This window comes from Watersipora subatra, chromosome 1 (assembly GCF_963576615.1).
Source record: "Watersipora subatra chromosome 1, tzWatSuba1.1, whole genome shotgun sequence".
NCBI classification, from domain to species: domain Eukaryota; kingdom Metazoa; phylum Bryozoa; class Gymnolaemata; order Cheilostomatida; family Watersiporidae; genus Watersipora; species Watersipora subatra.
The window spans coordinates 68,092,170-68,111,203 of NC_088708.1; the positions used below are offsets into that span (position 1 = coordinate 68,092,170).

Below are 19,034 nucleotides of genomic sequence, written 5' to 3' on the forward strand. Positions count from 1 at the left end.
GTCCTGATGGCAGCTTTTCCTCTCATGCAGTATACAGCTTTATGAATTAGTTTAGGAGCGACCATCTTTGCATAAGTTTTTAATGAGAATTAGAGACACGCCTGCTGGTTGTTGCCTAATAGCTAACAATAAGTCTCAAGTGATTGTAAAGATTTAAGGAAGGTTGAATTCTATCGCCTGCAGAGGAGTGATTTAAGAGCTTGTCGGGTAGGCCATATTTTGCTATCATGTTTTGTTATCCAATAGTTGATTACCCGCTGAGTTTTGCCAGCGCATGTGAACTCAGTATCGAGTGCTCTGCTCCAGTGTCATATCTTACTCATTAAGTATTTATATAACATTTAATCAAGGATATTCTTTTTAAAACCCTATGAAAGCTGCTCATTTGATTATTTGACCTCAGAATTAGGAATTAACTCTGGTATGCACAAAATGATCACAGTGAATGCCAGAAAGTTTTTTACAAATATCTTGTCAATGTTGACACTTTGAAATATGCAGGCTAGTAAAGTGATTTGAAAGACTGATGATCATGGTTGGGGTTATTACTATTAATCCCCACCCACCATCTTCTTATCAAGAAAAACGAAAGAGGTAAATCCAATGCTAACTTTCTTGCACTGTATTCAATAAGTACAACAGCGAGTGTCTAGTAAATTGTGGGAGTTTCCTCCTCTCTCTGTGACTGACTCAGAACTAGTTTTCTCTCTATTGACTCAGTTTGATGGATTTTACTTTATACCTTTTATCTTGACTAACCTTTTTAGAAGTTTTATTAAAAAGAGTCTTGAGGACACTACCAAAATGGTTGAATATGTGTAGAGGTCAAGGTTGGTACATAATTTGTACATAATACCTTTTTGTATGTTAGGAAACTGTTAGAAAGGAAAAAATTTTTTAGACATTCCGTTTAAAAAAGGTACTTTAGCACTTGCCACCTAGTAATAATAAAATTGATCCATCAAAACCATCTTAAAAAGTCTCCTTTAAATACTAAATACAAAACTACAACAATATTTAAGTACCTGAACTGTAATTGTTTTTGGAGAAAATTATTTGCATATAGCTTTGCTTGCTGTTCCATCATCAAGTGTAAACACGTGTAAATATGTGTAAAGAATAATGAGGTTTTAGAATTTGAACCCTGACTGATTAGGCATCTAGCTAATTAATAGAGTCTATCGGTGTATGACTTGCCTAAGAGAGAGCACGGCTATAGGATACCTGCCCACATACCACTAGATCAACCGTAGTCTCAGTATAAAGCTAGTCTGCGTGAGTTCAACGTATTCCGCTAATGCATAGGACACTGGGTAACGGCACTTACTTCAGGTAATCTCTCTTACTATCTACTGTCCATCTTATAGCAACAACCATTTTATATAGGACAGGATAACACAAATGGGAAATTACCGCTATTTTATTCACAATCAGGTCAGCAATGCTGCCTATATTTTGGACCATTGATAGCTTTTTGAAGTCTGATGGTTGACTAGTTCTAGGGTTGCTAGACTTCTAGACATACTCGTTTTAACAGGGTGTAGCAATCCTGCAACAGGTCGTCGGTCGCCATGATATTTGCTGACCCACAAAAGACTTTTGGCCCTTGGTAACTTTTATAACTAGCCAGTTTTGGTTAGCATGCTCATGACTAGCCACTCCTCATCTGACACGTACTTCTTTAAACAGAAGTAGCATTTAAGATAGGCTTGGCTTTAGCTGATCTCTATCAATTGTACCCTTTTACCCAGCATGACAGCTGTCTTAGTAGGTTGTTATCTTATTTTATCACTCCTTAGCAACCTCAGACTGAGCTACGGTATTTTTGCCTATGTTTACCATGTGCATGACACTTGTAGAGATCATATTTCAATTAATTGAATATGAAATATTATAGTAATTAAGCAACAATTTACAAGTCTGAACTTTCCTGTTATATTTATGAGGGAAGAATAAGACAACTCTGTACGTATCTTGCATGGTTACATCAAAACCTTTGTTTGATGTCAAGTCATGGTTTTTGCTACAGTTTTGATGGAGATGATAGAGGATATGCTGATGGAGCTAGCCCTGCCTCCAGCCTCTATCTCAGCAGCATGGGTCAGCATAGACGAGAATCCTTCCTTTACAGATCAGATAGCGAGTACGATATTTCCAACAAGTCCATCTCTCGCCACTCATCACTCGCCAGCGAAACATGCATGTGAGTAGTTGAGGCTCATGTATCACATCTTAAGTATTGGTCGTGAGCAGACTAGGTCATGGGAAGGTAACTCCCTTAGGAAGCTTGCTCAAATGTTCTATTTAATTTCATTGATTGAATAGATAAAGAAATATGTTTAGCGCATATTGATGTTCATGTATAATCTTTAAATGCTGCTCATGAAATCTCTTAGTGTGAAAGTTAGTTTTGTTTTTGATCCAATTCAGAGATGCGACCACATTGGGTCGACTCCAGAAAGTGAGTCAGTTGAGTACAGGAAACACAACTAGGTACGTTCTTGTATTACAATGGTTAGCGGTGACAGGGTTCCCCCTACAGCTAGTTGCACATCACGCCATTCCTTCACAAATCCGTAGAATCTACCTTCTTTAAGACTGGTTTAGGCTCATCCTAGCAAGGTTGCAATAGGAGTAGTTCGCATGTGCTCACCTTTGTTTATATGTTTTTAAAAGTTCGTTATAATTTTTAGCTAATATTTTGGTTGGTAAACTTTTTGTGTTATTAAATATATTTTTATTGTTATAATGTTATAAGCTATTGTTAACAAATGAGTTTGTAGCATGTAGTTTGTAACCACAAAAATCCTAAAAACTGTTCCGAGGCATTGCTAGTTGAGTCTTTCGCATTTACCGATTAGATTTATGAACCTTTTGAAATTTTTATCAAATATATCATCCGTTTTATAGGGAGAACCCTGTTGCTTGCCAACTTACTGCCTGCCTCGCTATAGCAATCTATGTTTCTCTATTAGAGGCAGGAAGTTCTCTTTGCCTGAGAACCTAGCTTGAACATGATGCTACAAGATGTTTGGGTTCACCAATGCTTGGCTACCCGCTTATCATGTGACCAAAGGCTTTGTAATCATGGAAACAAAGACAATAACTCAAATGTCTAAACTTGTATTCACCAAAATTATTCTAAATTATGCATTGAAATTCGTAAAAAATCTGAGAAATATTTCCATTGTTTCCAAGTGTTTCCCGCTTTCATAATAATTCACACCGCTCAGCTTTTCCGCGTCATGCTGTATCTTACGCTCAGTGCTGGTCTGTTGTTAATAAATTTGGTATCATCACATAATCTTCCTTAAATTGCAAAACTTTTAATAAAATATTTCCAGTCTCAATATCTCGTTGGAATAGATACTTGCTATTTGCTCGTCAGACTTATAATCATTATTATATAGAAGCATAGAACTTTTTAATTCGTCGGTTGATGATTCACCAAATGCATTAAAAAGTCTGCTCTAGAAATTTATAAATTTCCTATAGAATTTCAAATTTCTGATACTGCAAACTGAGGTTTTTCAAAATAAATTATCTACTTTGGATTTATATACTCATAGAATTAAGTAGACAACTCCGCATTCCAAACCATTTGGTCAAACGCGGGCAAGCAAGATTTGAAGCTTGCGTAAATTAATGGGTATTGAAAACACTACCAGTTTAATAATTATTATTTTTAGTTGTAGTAACTAAAAGTTTTTTAACAAAGACATGTATTGCCAGAGACTTTGTTGCTACCTCAAGAGTTATCAAGTTTTATCCGCGTTTTCAAGTTTTCTGCAGACATTTATGCTAACCATGTTGATACTGTCATTAATTTGACATTTTACCAATAAAAGCGCTGCTTGTTTCGAATTTTTAAGAAGTTTTAAAACATGAAATTGCGCCCAGTATATTAGTTAAATTGTTTTCTAATGTTTAGTAAGGTTGTTGAATTTTTGCCGTTTTTATATTATTCGTTTTCTGAAGAAAGGACACTCATCGCAACAGTCATTGTAAATATGCTCTGCATTTTCCCTCACGCTCACTACCTTTACCATACTCATCTCATCTCATCAGCTCATGGTCATCTCCTCATGCCTGTCTGTCAACCTGAGAGTTGTTTTATGCTGTGAGTAACTTGTGTGCTACCATGGCCTTGATAACAAAAAGTCACACAAAATATGTCAATATGGAAAATCCTATCATGAAAATATTTTACAAGTTTAAAAAATATAACATGTTTGCTATTTTTATAAGATACCAATAATCTAATTTACTTAAGAATCACTTTAATTAAGTTAATTTATTACGGTATTGTCTGTAAAAAGCACAAAAACATGTATATTCAAAGCAATATCGTGTATGCCCTGATCCATGGTATAAACATAATGAGCATTAGCAAAACTGCTATTAAAAAGCAACTGTGAGCACTTGTGCAGCCCTGTCAAAAATAATCCTTGTACTTAAGCTACTACAGGCTTGGCAGACATTGTAGACATTGCATAACGCCAGCAACTAATCTAGATTCAATATCCATATTTCTTTGCGTATGACACCTTTGCTATTATGTAATCCGCAATGTCGTAAATTAAGAAATGCAGAGCTCACCTTTCAGAGAATAAAGAAACAACATTGGAATGAAGGCAGGAGGCGAGTACAAAGCGCGTTGCTTATAACTGTCAATTCACACGGATTATTGATTTAACGCTAGCAAGAATAATAAGGCCTCTCTGACGTAGCATAACACACTACTTCCACTACTTAAAATCTTCACTCACAGCTCAGTGTTGGGGTTGTGAGGATGGTGCGAACATGCTCAGCGCTGATTGTAACGCAGGTCTTTCTCGGATGTTATAAAGTGTCTCCGGCTCGTCGCTAATGGCAGTTGTGGCCAGCGCTAACTTCGGTTTACGCTCATCGCGATACGACTTGACGTATGATAGGTGTGCTATAGCGTGCATGTCGTCTAACACTTTAGAAATTCCTCATCGAGGAATCAAGCGATCAGCGACTCCGCTGCGAAACTACCGGAGCTCATTTTTCAACAGCGGCATCGATGAGAGTGACTCTAGCTATAACCCAGGGTAAGGCATCATACAGTCAGTCAAGCATTTATATACGATGAGCTACTCCAACAGGGAGATAACTCTCAAAGCTTGTCTAACTTGGACCAAACCTAATTATCAGGTGTAGAAGTTTATATTGTTTGGTTTTTAATTTTAATAATGTAATAGTGATGGTAAGCTCTCCTGATGCTATGACAGCAGTAAGCTTTCCTGCTGACTCTAAATTAAAAATTCTTAAACTCGTATACTTAGCTCACCACAAGTCTATGGTCAGTATACCCTGCATACACCGTATTTGCTGTACGATTCCGGAATTAGCACATACATGTATTTACACTGTCTGCAAACTAGCTGACAACTCTGTGAATCATAAAGTATGCAGAGATTCTAAAGATAAAGAATAGATAAAAAGGTACTCATGCTTGTACAAGTTCTCAACATTATGACGAAAAATCTTGCATATCAGTTTTAAACTTGTACTTGTTTCTCCGTTTGGTTAGATTTAATAGCGTAAATCTGAAGCAACCACAAAAAAAAACAAAGAGTATCATTAATTGCTTACCAGGTGTGCTTATAATTCACCGTGTTATTAATCACTGTTTGAAATACATAGGATAAACCTTCATCAAAGTTACAGTAGAAATACCATTGCAAAACTTCACTTTTAATGAAAGCAAACTATAAATTACTCAAAAGATTGTATGCACGTGTAAATATTTTTGAACAGAAAGATTCCTTGCTTTCTATTTTTTCAAATTAATAAAATGATTAGCTGTAATTTGTTAATAAAAATTTAAATACTACAATTATACTTGTTGTTGTAATTTGTCTAATACTCAACTGGGATGTGAGATAACAAGAAATCACCTGTCATCACCTGTCATCTTTTACCATCGTCTGCCGTCACCTGTCATTGTTCGCCATGAAATGTTTTTCCTCCCCATTTTCTTGTCTAATTCCTTTTCCTCCCTTGCAAATTTATGTTGCTCTTTATTTCTATTTTTCCCTTGCTGTTTCAATTGCTAGATGTTCATGCTGCTGTCCCATGTATGAAAGATTACTATTGTAGACACGAAGATGTCATTGTCACACCATTCGCCCAGATTCTCCAAACACTGAGAACTGTACGAAGCAACTTCATAAACATTACCAAGATTACCAATGCTAAGTAAGTGATTATATTACCGATCTCAAAAAAACGGTCGATGTTATGATGCTACTGTACATGACAGAAATTTAATCGGCAAAAGATCATTAAGGTAAAAGGTCGATAAAAATGTAGCCATGAATCATAATGATCAACAAAAATTACATTAATGTAATCAAATCTTTAATCTAATCAAGGAAATTTCGCTTCTTGAAGAAAATCAACTCTTTAAAATTGTTCTGACTGGGCCCAAGCGGAGCCATAAAGTCGCACAGTGATATATATAGTCAAATATACTGACATTCAAGGCTGAGTAAGCTAACATTCTTGCTGACCTTGGCACACCAATTGCATATTCACTGCGACAGCGATCATTACATCAAATGAAACACATTGCTTTAATCAAATATGACGTTTCATGGGCCAACCAAAAAACATAAACTTTGCATTTTAGTAAAATCGGTCTTTACAAAGCCTAATCAAACTTGGGCTGATGGCTAATTACAAATCTCTGCAATGCAAGTCACATGTTGTTTTCAATTTAAAACGTACATGTAGTTTGGTTTTTTGGTAACGTAATATACAAAAAAAGTTTTACTAGGGTTAGTGCAAAAACAATCCTTCGTTTTTTCATGACGTCATTTTATCATTGTCGGTCATCTTTATAGACAACTTTTATCGTTAAAAACGTGAAGCTTTTGCAATGAATTTTGGAAAAGGATGCTTTTGTTTGCCTTTTTTTTATTAAAGTGTCTAAACAACATCAAAAAATACTATTAAATAAAAGAGTAACGATCGTTTTCTACAAATATGGCCGCTTTCCGTGAACGAGCACATGTGCAAACGGCTTGATGACGTCAAAAAAACGATGAATAGGTAATTATTTGCTGTCATAATTATTAGTAGTCTGCTGCTCTATGGACCATAATGGAAATTGCGGCAGGTAGACAACCACGTCAGAGTCAACCAAGCAAGCTAGTTATTATCTGGTGCAGAGCTTTTGTGACATCGTTAGCGCGAGATGGTTGGAATGATAGGCATGATAAACAAATAGCTGTTCCTAAGGGAAACACATCAACTGATGCTGCGCTCAAGCGCTGTCTGACGCAACAAAGGTCAAGAAACCTTCCCTTTAGAGGTCACTGACCATAATATAATTTATGCAAACAAGCTAACGCTCGTTGTTCTAATGTTGATATCCTGAAAACCTTGCCGTTCTTCTGTCTCAACATAAGCCAATTATTGCGAAGTATTCAAGGGAGGCAACTTACTTCAAAGCTTCTACCATGATTAAAGTTAGCAAAAAGTGTAGCTTTTACATATATTATTTTGTTACGTTATGTGATCATTCCTGATAACATTGTAGAGGCAGTCGAGGCTCAACTACTCCCCAGCCTAGCAACTCTCTTGCTAACAACATGAAGCATACAATGGCAGGTGAGACCGTTTGCTGTCCTAAACTTAGCCTCCTTCTGTCATAGGTTCTGTATAATTAGTTTTATCTATTTTTATAGTGCTACATCAGACAACAGAGCCATTTCTTCTGAACCTCCTCGCATAATTGTAAGATCTAGTAATATCTAAATTAACTCTATGAATGTATATAAAATAATTCCTCTCCAAGTTTTTTTGGTGGATCTAGATCAGAGCTCCCTGACATAAAGTCAGAAGACAAGCACTTGTTATAGTTGTCAGAATACACAGACATACTTGGCACACAGTAGCGCTGGGAGTGCTATGCTATACTGTCTATAGCAAGCTTTTAATTGGTCAACAAAGGTTATTGTCTCTTTAAGGTTTACTTAAGCTAGTGGCACGGATTAACAGTTATGAGTGTTATGCGAGATGACGTAGGCTCTGCAATGAAGCTCCCTTGAGAACGCACGACCTTCTCCACGCTAAGAAAGCTTTGCCACATTAGCAGCAGCATTAGCAGCTGCATTAGTGGCAGCGAGTGCTAATTCAATATTGTATGTTGTAGTGAATTCTCATTATACAGCTTGTATCCTTCGTAAAAGCTAGCTAACGTAAAAGCTAGCTAACGCAAATTGTTTAGTTAATTCTGCTAATTGCCTAGGTTCTGCTCAGAGGCAGCAGTTAAACTTCTCTAGAATTTGTGTTCTATAGCAACAAGAAAAAACAAACTAGCTAACTGTAATTAGACGCTTGATGTGCCACGTGACAGTTCCTGTGAGCCTCTTCTATGCTGATGAAAATAAAAGGAATGCTTTTTAAAAATGTTGTAACGTGGTACAGACAGCTTCGCAACAGTGTGCGGCAAGCTTGTAAAGTAGCTATATAACTTCAATATGTTGGTTGTTGGCTATTGACTGGGTTAGGTCATTTCCTGAGAGTTTAACTGCCTATTTTCAATGTGACTTTTTTATTACTGCGCTCTTGTAATAAATAATTTGGTAAGTAAACTTTTCGGTAGTTTTCAATACGCAGTCTAGCGTCGTACATGCATAGGGTAGAAGTTAATTTGTGAAACTCTGGTCATACATTGAACCTTGTGAGCAGGAAGTAATAACAAGGGGAGAGTAATAATAATAACACAGAATAATAATATATATCATGATAATAGCGATCGATGGTATATCATTACCAGCAAATCAGTTAAATTTTTGATGTGTTTTGGACAGAGGATGAAAACCAACAAATAGCAAGGACTACCTTGGAGGAACTAGACTGGTGTTTGGACCAGCTAGAGACAATGCATACCCACAGGTCTGTCGGTGATCTGGCTTCCACTAAGGTAATAAAACAGACATGATAGCACACATAGTAATAATCACCATGTTTCTCAATGAGGTTAACCTGCAAGTTTGAGTCATCTGCAATATCGGTAAAAACCCGCAAGTCAATCGAGTTTTGTTACTCGATTCCCTTGCCTTGCGAGTTTGATTTGACTTGATTGACTTAAATTGTTACTCGCAAATTTTTATTGAATGTTTCTTGCTTGCAAAAGAAGAAAAAAGGCCCTTGCGAATAATGCACAAAAAATGCTCCACAAGACATTCCATTTTAAATATTTTCCACTCTTCAGCCACTCCTATTTCACAAGCAAACTGCTAAGTGAGACAAGAACTTATAGCCATGACCTCTGGCATTGAATTCCTTATCTTCTTCAACAAAGCCCCTGCATTATCACATGGGAACACCATGTGCACACAATTCCAAATTTGCATCATCTGTACAATGAAAACAGGGTGTATTAATCCACACTAAACTCTGCAAAGAATGTGATTTGATCATTCCAACTGGCTATATTATAATCATACATATGTGGCTGATTGACTCTGAAAGCTTTACGATAACTTTTTAACAAACCAATAAATTTATCCGTTTTCTTTTAAAAGTGGGTAGCTTAACCAAGACTGATTTGGCATCTGTATTTGCCATATTGTTCACGTAGCTTGTTTGCATTTTTTATCGTCTGTTCAATATCGCATTCTGCAAAGTTTTGATTGGTTTCAGTTTAGAAAAATGCTTGGAAAAGAGCTATCAGCTTTCGAAGCTGCCAGCAACAACGTAGGAGCAACAGGAAACAGCAGAGTGTCTGAATTCATTATAAATACCTACCTTGGTAAGTCTCATGTTAGATCCCATCATTATAAATATTTGCTTACCTTGGTAAGTGTCGTGTTAGGACCCATCCTTATAAATACTTACCTGGGTAAGTAACATGTTAGGTCCAACCAATACTCTCTATTTATTGGAACAAATACTCAAGGCTAGCCTGTGCCCCACTTGATTTACCAGCCTCTCGCGACGATCTATTGACTGTTTAGATAAAGAGCAGGAACTTGAACTGCCTTACCCAGAAGGTTCAGGAGGCGGCAAGTCAGCTCCACAGGCCGCAAGTAGCTCAGAGTATATACAGACAGAGGCTATTCAACCCAAGGTATGGCTCATTCCTTTGTTTCACTTGAAAACCCTTTTAAATGAATTAAACACAAAACAGTCTTCGATTCGTGGCGTGTTCACATCTGCCGCCAAGTAATCTATTTACCTATTGTTAATATTTACAAAAGATTTATTCTTTGAAAGTCATGTAAACCATAAATCTAATATTTAGTATATTTTAATTTTGTGAACTCTCAGAATACTAGAGCCTTCTACATGTAGCAATCTCAGAACAAGCCTTGACCTTGAAAGGTCGATGATTCCATGATCGTTGCTCAGATACATAGAGAACTGCCTGTTGCGAGTTCTTATGATGTCAGACAACTCTTCTAGCCGACTAGAAAACTGCCTCTGTCTTAAGCAACCGATCAATAAGCAATTAGCATGAGTCAGCACTGACGTCATTGCATCATGCTTGATTAGCCCGAGACCAATTACAATGCAAACAGGAGTATTGACCTGAGGCATGGCTTTCAGCTTATTGGATTCAAGATATTCTTAACCTAACACCTGACTTGGGTTTTTATTCATTGCAGATCTCTCATAAGGTTCTTTCCAAAACTAGCTCGGCTAGCTGTATCCCAGAATGCCCAGAAGATATTCCAGTCTCTGGTGTGACAACTCCATCAGAGCCAGAGCTTATGCAAGTAAGTATTTCAATATGAAACATCAAACAACGCTTGGTGCTGGAGGTGACATTTCAGACAATTCATGCGTAAAAGGCATAATTTTAAGCAATCTGTTTACTGGCAGTGAAAGATCAAACAATTTGTATGTCAATAGCATAGCTTCAAGTGATTATATACTAAAGACATAGCTTCAAATTATTATGTACCGAGAATTTAAATTCCAAAGTTCTATTTATAGGCGGTATAGCATCTAAAAAGCACAATATTGAGTAGCTAATATACAAGAAACGTAGCCTCAAACAAATGCAAAACAATAAGCATAGCCTCGGAATCAACTAAGTAGAAAGGGAACATGTTGTAATACCCAAACATAAATAGGGAAATTGTAAGCAGTCAAAATGAATGTAGTCTAAATTAAAAATCTCTTTCAACTAGCTTCCAGAGGTACACACTATTATAAAACTAAGCTTATGCGTAATTCCGTATATAACATACGGATAACGTGAAGACATGTTACCTTTACAGCAATGCCATAACAAAAACAATCATCCAAAGTCAGCCAAAGCGTGCCTATTTTTATTGAAACGCAAAAAACTTATAAAGCATTTCAAAGAATGTTACGTGCTATGCGCATGTGCAAATGACAAAACAACTTGATCCTAGAGAATATGTAAAATGCTATTCTAATACCAACTAGAAGTTCTGCGAGAAGTTTCTATACTGTGGGAAAGCTATGAGTTGAAGATAATGTTGATAGTAGGGAGAACAACAAACAATGAAAGTAGGAAACATTACTTGAGTCTCTGAGAGCTCTCAGGATTTTTACTGTCTAAGAGCCTATGATAACACTGGAAAAAGGGTGTAAAGTTGAAGTGGGACCTGCGACCTTGATTTGTCGTTGTATAGATGGCTCATGAAAGCAGTGGATTTAAAATTGTTTAATACACTAAAACAGTTTTTGTAATGAATAAAAAAATTTAGTTGTTCAAAAAATTATATTTATTCATAATTGAAAACATATCAATGCATATACTTGTGCGTACTTCTATCAACGCATATACTTGTGCGTACTTCTATCAATGCATATACACATACCTTCATGTATATCTATCATTGTTTCACTGGTGAATTTATCCACAATATTTGTCTCAGATAACTACTGTATGTTAGTCAATCTATTAAGCAATAGACAAGAAAGACCAGAGTTACATAACAAACTAATGACCTTGTGGCAAGGTCATTATTCACACTTAAATCTGGATTTATTTTTGCACGCAAATGTCCACGCATGCGAAGTACTTTATGATTTTTTATTACAGCACCTAGAGAAGGTAGACGACTGGGGAATAGACGTATTTAAAATAGCTCAACTCTCTAATGACAGACCTCTTACCTGCATTGCCTACACAATTATGAAGGTATTGGGTTACTTACTTCCTTCCAACGACCTGCCACCTGCGTGTTATGTCTTGTAGCAACTTAGCTGAATCATCTTTTGGCACATTAGAGTCAGCGGTTCGATGGTAGGCATCGTCTTTCTTTTCTTTGTGACTGCTATTTGATAAATAGTCGGTGTTCATTCGTCTACAATGATGGTGATTGTGCAAGATTTACACTCTATGAAGAAAGATGATGAATGCGCTAGTCGCTTCAACTACCTTGACTTGGCCTGATGTCAGCAGACTTTTTGTGTCTATTGAGGGCTTTAATCTAATCGCTGAGAGCTTACATGGCTCTGGTTTTGGATGCCTAAGAAGGACAAGCTGAGAAATATCACTTCAACAATTGTTCTGCAGCTACTCAAAATCGCCTGCTGCCACCTGTATTAACTTTTATCCGAGGTCTCAATATGTCTTTTTAAAGTTGTCTATTAGAAAATCTTCAATGAAAAACTAACATTTTAGCGTATTACAAAAAAATGTCGATTGCAACATTTTTGTCGGAAAGTTGACAAGCTAAACATCATCGTTAAACTGATCCTCTAACGATGCCTTAGTCGTATTTAATGCTACAGTATTACAATATTTTTAGTTGCTTCAGCTATTCTATCAAAGAAACACGTATTCTTGTAGTTATCATTTATTGCTATCAACTCACAGATCGTAAAAAGAGGTTGGATGGAAATCGCAAAAATCTTAACTGAGTACATTCAAATTTGGTAAAAATGGAGTATAGACTTTTTATAGGTCGAAAAATTACATAATTGATTGTTAAGAATGTAAGCTAACTTTTAAGTATACTAATTTTAAAAGTTGTCCATGTTTCCAAAATTATTTTGTACAAAACATTTAAAAATGTTCATAAACACAGTTTTTTTAAAGTTGTATGACTGATTTGTGTTTTACTTCACTCTGGCAAAGATTGCATAGATTTATCACATCCTTGCATAGATTTATCACATCCTTGCATAGATTTATCACATCCTTGTATAGATTTATCACACCCGTAGCACAAGTTCTCTTCTAGCTTTGAGTTGCTAACAAGCTATTCATTTCTCTTGTAGAAGAGGAATCTACTCAACTTGTTCCAGATAAATCCACAGACTCTTGTCACTTACCTCATGCACCTGGAGGCGCACTATCACACAGATGTGCCCTATCACAACAACATGCACGCTGCCGATGTCGTACAGTCAGCTCATGTTCTACTTAATGCACAGGTATTGAAGGTTGGTTGCTGCTTCAGCTAGTCTCTGTTGCCGAGCTCGTACTGTCTCCCAGGTGTTTCTCTGCTAAATTACCGTATATGGTATGCTTATCGCACTACACAACATTCGTTTAGTTGCCTAATCTTGTATGCTGACACTGTAACAAATTATTTAATCTCTTGCCTTATACGGTATGTCTAAACAGCTCTTCCTAACAGACTATTTACTCTGTAGCCTTATATAGTATGTTTAAACATATCTTGCTAAATTGCCCTATATGGTACGCTTATACCATTGCACATTCTTTATTGAGTTATCCTAAATAGTTGCTGGTTGCTCTACAAACCAGGATAACCCTACATGAACTTTTTGCAGTGTAAAATGCAATTTAAAAAAATATTTGAAAAAATCTAATTGCGAACTACAAGAATATATTATTTAGAATTTATTAAAAAGCAATGATTATTCTAGAAAATAAGTTTGTATATTCAGTTGCTAAAAGTACAAAATGAAATTAATTAATTTTGACATTCCAGTTTGATTATTTTGTAACAAAAATAATGACAAATTTTTATCATACTTTCTGTTCATATAAAATTGTTGGTAGATGAGTATTGCATAAACATGATAGAAGTTATTTCCTGCTATGACTTGAAGTCACTCTTTTAATTAATTGTTTTGTGTAATAATGTAGGTTTTTATGATTTACTAAAACTAGCAGCAATTTTGAACACTACATACAATAAATATTTTCAAATATGTGCAGGTGGCAATAAAAACTTTCACACAGTGTTACTAGCAAGATTGTTATAGATATTGTAACAATTGACTTGCAACATAAATATGCAAAGAATTTTCTTACAGAGTGTTTTTATTGATGAGAAGCATAGCCTGTGCTCCTAGTTACTCTATACAATACTATATTTATAAAATGTCTTAATTGGAAAACAAATCATTTAGTAAATATCCGGTAGTTTTCTGAGCCCTTAGGAAATTCTTGTGTAAAGTCGTATCGTAGTAAAAGTCATATCAAAATCCTCTACAACTCCCCAGTCTAACATTTCATTGAAGCAAGGTTATGACAATCGTAGAAGTTTGTGACTATTGTAGAAGGTTATGACAATCGTAGAAGTTTGTGACAATCGTAGAAGGTTATGACAATCGGAGAAGATTATGACAACTGTAGAAGGTTATGACAAGCTTTGCGCAATCACGCAACGACATTATCAAAGAAATACATAATTGTACCTTTGAGGGCAACAAAACTATGTTTAGAAAAAAATTGCTTATTGATATGCGGGGTGACTGCACTGGTCGATATAGAGAAACTAGAACTCAAGGCTTGCAATGCCGATATATCAATATGTGTCATACACTCCTCAAAGCAGCTTTTACAATTGTAGTTATACAAATAGCTTGGCTATTATTGGCTACAAGCAATAGTTAATTTTATGCTGCTTGAGGCAGTGCAAGCAAGATATTAGTTTAGTGTACCCGCTATATCATCAAACCATTATTTGTTCCTCTAGAAATTAATTGCGTCATCGAGTGACTAGGATTTACTAAACAATTATTTGCTAATTACTAATGCTAATTACTTAATATATTATTTGCTTGCTTTTATGTTATACTGTTTCACTCGGCAAGTGTCGCAATATGTTGAAGTAGCAACCACTTGCTAGCCCTTGCCATAAAACGCTTTATTCAATGGCAACGCTCACTGACTGGTAAATGTCACAAAGCTATGCATTCAATATGCGGGCAAAAGGTGCTGAAGTGCTATATCTGGTGATTATATATGTTGCTTGCGGTCAAACTGCTGGATTATGAACACCTGTTTGTTCGTGTCAAATATTTCCCATGTCTCACATATGGCTCCAATAGCTTTTTTTACTGCACTTTAGACAATTTATACTTTATTAAATTGTGTTATATTTAATAGCTTAACTATCACATGTAGCACATTGTCTTGCAGCCGATATTTAATGATTTGGAAGTGCTAGCCACATTATTTGCCTGTGCTGCACATGATGTCGACCATCCTGGAGTTTCCAACCAGTTTCTGGTTGTTACAGGTAAATATATGGAGTATTCAAACAGACAGCTAAAATTCTCTGGCATCCATCAAATGTCAAACATCTTTAAAATTAAAATAAATTAAATTTTTATTGCTAGTTGATTGAGGTGGTCTTTTAATTTATTCAGAAATTTTAGGTATCATTCAAGGCTTGAAACATTTATCATGGACTTCAAATATTTTTAGACTATGAAATACAGCTCTCTAATTAAAATAATGCGTTTAATGTTATGAAATATTTGACTAAAATAAACATACTTGAATTAATAACAAAATGAAATGCTTAATAATAAGAAAAAATTGATTATATTTGTTTTTGTGTCACTATATGTGACACACTTTTTCTATAAAAATGATTTATTGAGCAGTCTATAAAGTATAGATATATATTCTAGATTTAGAATAAAATAAATACCAACTACATCTGCTAAGAATATCCTGATCATATTCAAATTTTCTGTTTTAAACAATTCCGTAAACTCAATATCCAATTATAGTGATGAGGGGTTTATCTGTAAGTAATTATCTAATTAATAAGTAATTTAATCATTAATTACGCTAGTTTAAATACATATTTTATATATAAAAATAGAATAAGATTTAGCATTTAACTTGTCTGATTCCGAGCAGTTGCATTCTAATAAATGTGGAACTATGTTCTCCAAGAAACCAGTGTGTACCTATTTCATGTGTTCTTACTTGCTTACCTCTGTATAGTTATCAGAGATTTGACATCTGCAGCAATAACATGGTTTCCCTGCTTTTTCACTAATGATAAAGCAGGCCAAACACATCTGTTGCGCATTGCAGAGGCGGAGTTAGCCTATCTCTACAATGACGAATCTGTCCTTGAGAATCATCACATAGCACTTGGCTTTCAGCTACTCAAGGACGAAGGGTGCAATGTCTTCTCCCAACTCACCCCTAAGCAGTGGAAGACTGTAAGAAAAATGGCTATTGACATGGTGAGCAAAGAGTAAGAGATAAATAAGCTTTATTCAGTCAGCTGGCTGTGAAGTTGCTGATGGCAGCTAGTCTCAACTCAATTCAGACTATACAAATAGTTGACCAGCTTATTCCTAATGGGTGAAGACAACTCCTATTTAGTTGGTAATCATGGTTCTAGCCTTTGGTGTTCCTGGTTTCCCTGGTGCTTCTGTTTTTTTTTGTGTGACTTGAACGAATAGTATTTTGAGTGGTTTGAAGTGAGGTAAATTTTTGTCGGAGTCATTTCACCACAAGCTGCTAATGCTTCTTCCTGCTTGAGCTTTTTGAATGCAGCTAAAAGTTTAGTACCCTTTGACTGCCACTGCATACAACCAATCCCCGATATATTCTATATATCATTAAATCTCTGTACATGAATAGTTGGGAACACAAACTTATTACATAAATACAAAGAATTAGAGAGGACTAAGGCTATTATTTCTAGTGTAATCTACGCTAGATAAACAAGTGACTCTGTCAATATTTACTTAGAATTCATAGTATTCAATTTCTGCTTGAGCTCATTTCTCTCAGGCAATGGGTATCTAAGCCGTTGAGGTGAGAGTGCAATGCTATCAACGTTGCCTAGGACGGATGATGTCAGTATAGAATATAATCTCCTTGTTCTCAGCGGACTGAGGTGTGTGGTCGCTGTCGGCAGCGAACAAAGACATGAACTTCAGAGATTCGTGTTTAGATAGCGTATTTAAAAGTAACTAAAGCATTGTACTAGTGTTTGCATATGATGACAGAGTTTCATATTCTGAATTACAGCAGTATGCATGACTTAACGTCCTGAAGCTTAACATATAGACTTACTAGAGTGTGTGGTTTATCTCACCTTGTCATTTTTAACATATACAAGTAGAATTCCTTTTAATCACAAATTGTTTAGAGTTATCGGTGCTTCGCATAGATTATTTATTGATTGTCAGCCCATCTTATTGAGAAGGTCTAATCCTGGGAAATATTAATCATAAATTATTTGCTAGCTAAGGGGGGCGTGAGTGGGTGAAAACCAGGATAGCTAAGGCCGCCCCCAAAGCCCTTGATGATTGACAACAAAAGACTTTTCTTCCATATTTGTTAAGATTGACGCTACCTGAGGCTATCAAATTTGTCTGTCATTGTATTGTTATATTGAGCAATGCTCCTGCTGAATATCAGATCAAAATCTATGATAATCTTCAGATCAGTATGATCAGCGGCTAGTCTAGTATATCGTGAAAGGACAAACACAAAAGGCAAGCATCAAAGGTGATGATTTACAGAAAATAATAAATTGTCACTAAGCAAAAGTTATAATGGCCATAGGAAGGTTTAGGTTTTAATAAATGGCGTTATGATAATTATATAGAATGATATTATAATTGTATCCCAATATTAGTCTATACTTGCCAAACACGCAGTACCAGAGTTTAACATCACAACAATATACTAAAACTCTGCGATGCACTTTTATGTTATTGAAAAGTAAAAAAAAAAATTATTGTATTACTAGGTGCTAGCAACGGATATGTCTAAACATATGGGTCTGTTGGCGGATCTGAAGACGATGGTGGAGACGAAGAAAGTAGCCGCTGCCTACGAGTTGAAACTAGACAACTATGCTGAAAGAATACAGGTGTGTAAAAGTAATGGGACAAGCAGGTGCCAAAGAGCTGCTAAACTATTGCTATTTGCTGTTGAAGAGTCATTGACAGTAGTAGACAGGTACCTGAGAATAATTGGTTCAGTCTCGAACTAATTGAACTGTCTATATTGTCAAAGGATACAGGTGCTTCTAAACAACCAAGCTGTTATTAGCTTACATGGGATATCATTTGTTGCAGGTTTTACAAAACCTCGTTCACTGCGCTGACTTAAGCAATCCAACTAAACCACGAAACTATTACAATCAGTGGACAACACGAATCACTGAAGAGTTCTTCCGACAAGGCGACAAGGAGAAAAAGTTGGATATAGCGATAAGCCCGATGTGCGAGAGACCAAACAGCGACATGGAGTACAATGAGTGTGTAGCCAAAACTCAGGTAAGCAGAGAAATAGCTTGGGATTCTCACCTTGAAGTGTGTTGTAATTTTGGAAAACTCGAAAACCACATGCTAATTCAGAGTGTAATAAAATAGACAGAGTCGATATACTTACAGAGTATGATTGGATCTACCAGCAAGATAAATTCTATTTTTAATACAAATTATGGCAACAACATTTATAGCTGAAAACAAGGAGAAAACTGTAGCAAATTTAAAATATAAATGAATGGCTGATAGCTATTAATTGTTGTAATACTAGCAGCCAAGCTTAAATCTATGACTTGCTGGTGAAAAGTAAGCTTGAGAAACTCTCCTCATGCCTTCACCAGAAGATCAAAGAGCAAACATGAAAATTGGGAGAACTGCTAAAAACTGAAGCCATTTGAGAGCATTGGGATTCTAGAATACACAATTGTAGTCTTTGGTGGCATGCAATATATATATTTTTCAAAGTTTGTGGGTATGTGTGTGGATTCATCAAGAGCTACAATATTAAAATCTTCACATAAATTAAAGTGTCACATACTGATGGATTTGAACTCACAACA

At 35.8% G+C, this 19,034-nt stretch overlaps 1 protein-coding gene across 6 annotated transcripts in view; it reads left to right on the plus strand.

Moving 5' to 3' along the window:
- LOC137394436 (3',5'-cyclic-AMP phosphodiesterase 4C-like) overlaps window positions 1–19,034 on the plus strand; it is a 96,547-nt gene that overhangs the window by 74,212 nt on the left and 3,301 nt on the right. For 3 of the 6 annotated variants that reach the window (XM_068081157.1, XM_068081187.1, XM_068081171.1), the window contains exons 2-15: window positions 2,030–2,203; window positions 2,431–2,493; window positions 6,127–6,225; window positions 7,571–7,641; window positions 8,847–8,959; window positions 9,682–9,790; window positions 9,996–10,108; window positions 10,647–10,757; window positions 12,059–12,157; window positions 13,243–13,407; window positions 15,362–15,461; window positions 16,274–16,428; window positions 17,952–18,074; window positions 18,283–18,483. In XM_068081157.1, coding sequence (XP_067937258.1) covers window positions 2,030–2,203; window positions 2,431–2,493; window positions 6,127–6,225; window positions 7,571–7,641; window positions 8,847–8,959; window positions 9,682–9,790; window positions 9,996–10,108; window positions 10,647–10,757; window positions 12,059–12,157; window positions 13,243–13,407; window positions 15,362–15,461; window positions 16,274–16,428; window positions 17,952–18,074; window positions 18,283–18,483 — 1,696 coding nt within the window. Of the gene's footprint in view, window positions 1–1,244; window positions 1,333–2,029; window positions 2,204–2,430; window positions 2,494–6,126; window positions 6,226–7,570; window positions 7,642–8,846; window positions 8,960–9,681; window positions 9,791–9,995; window positions 10,109–10,646; window positions 10,758–12,058; window positions 12,158–13,242; window positions 13,408–15,361; window positions 15,462–16,273; window positions 16,429–17,951; window positions 18,075–18,282; window positions 18,484–19,034 lie in introns of those variants that run through there. The other 3 variants (XM_068081180.1, XM_068081165.1, XM_068081175.1) reach the window with 3 other exon arrangements.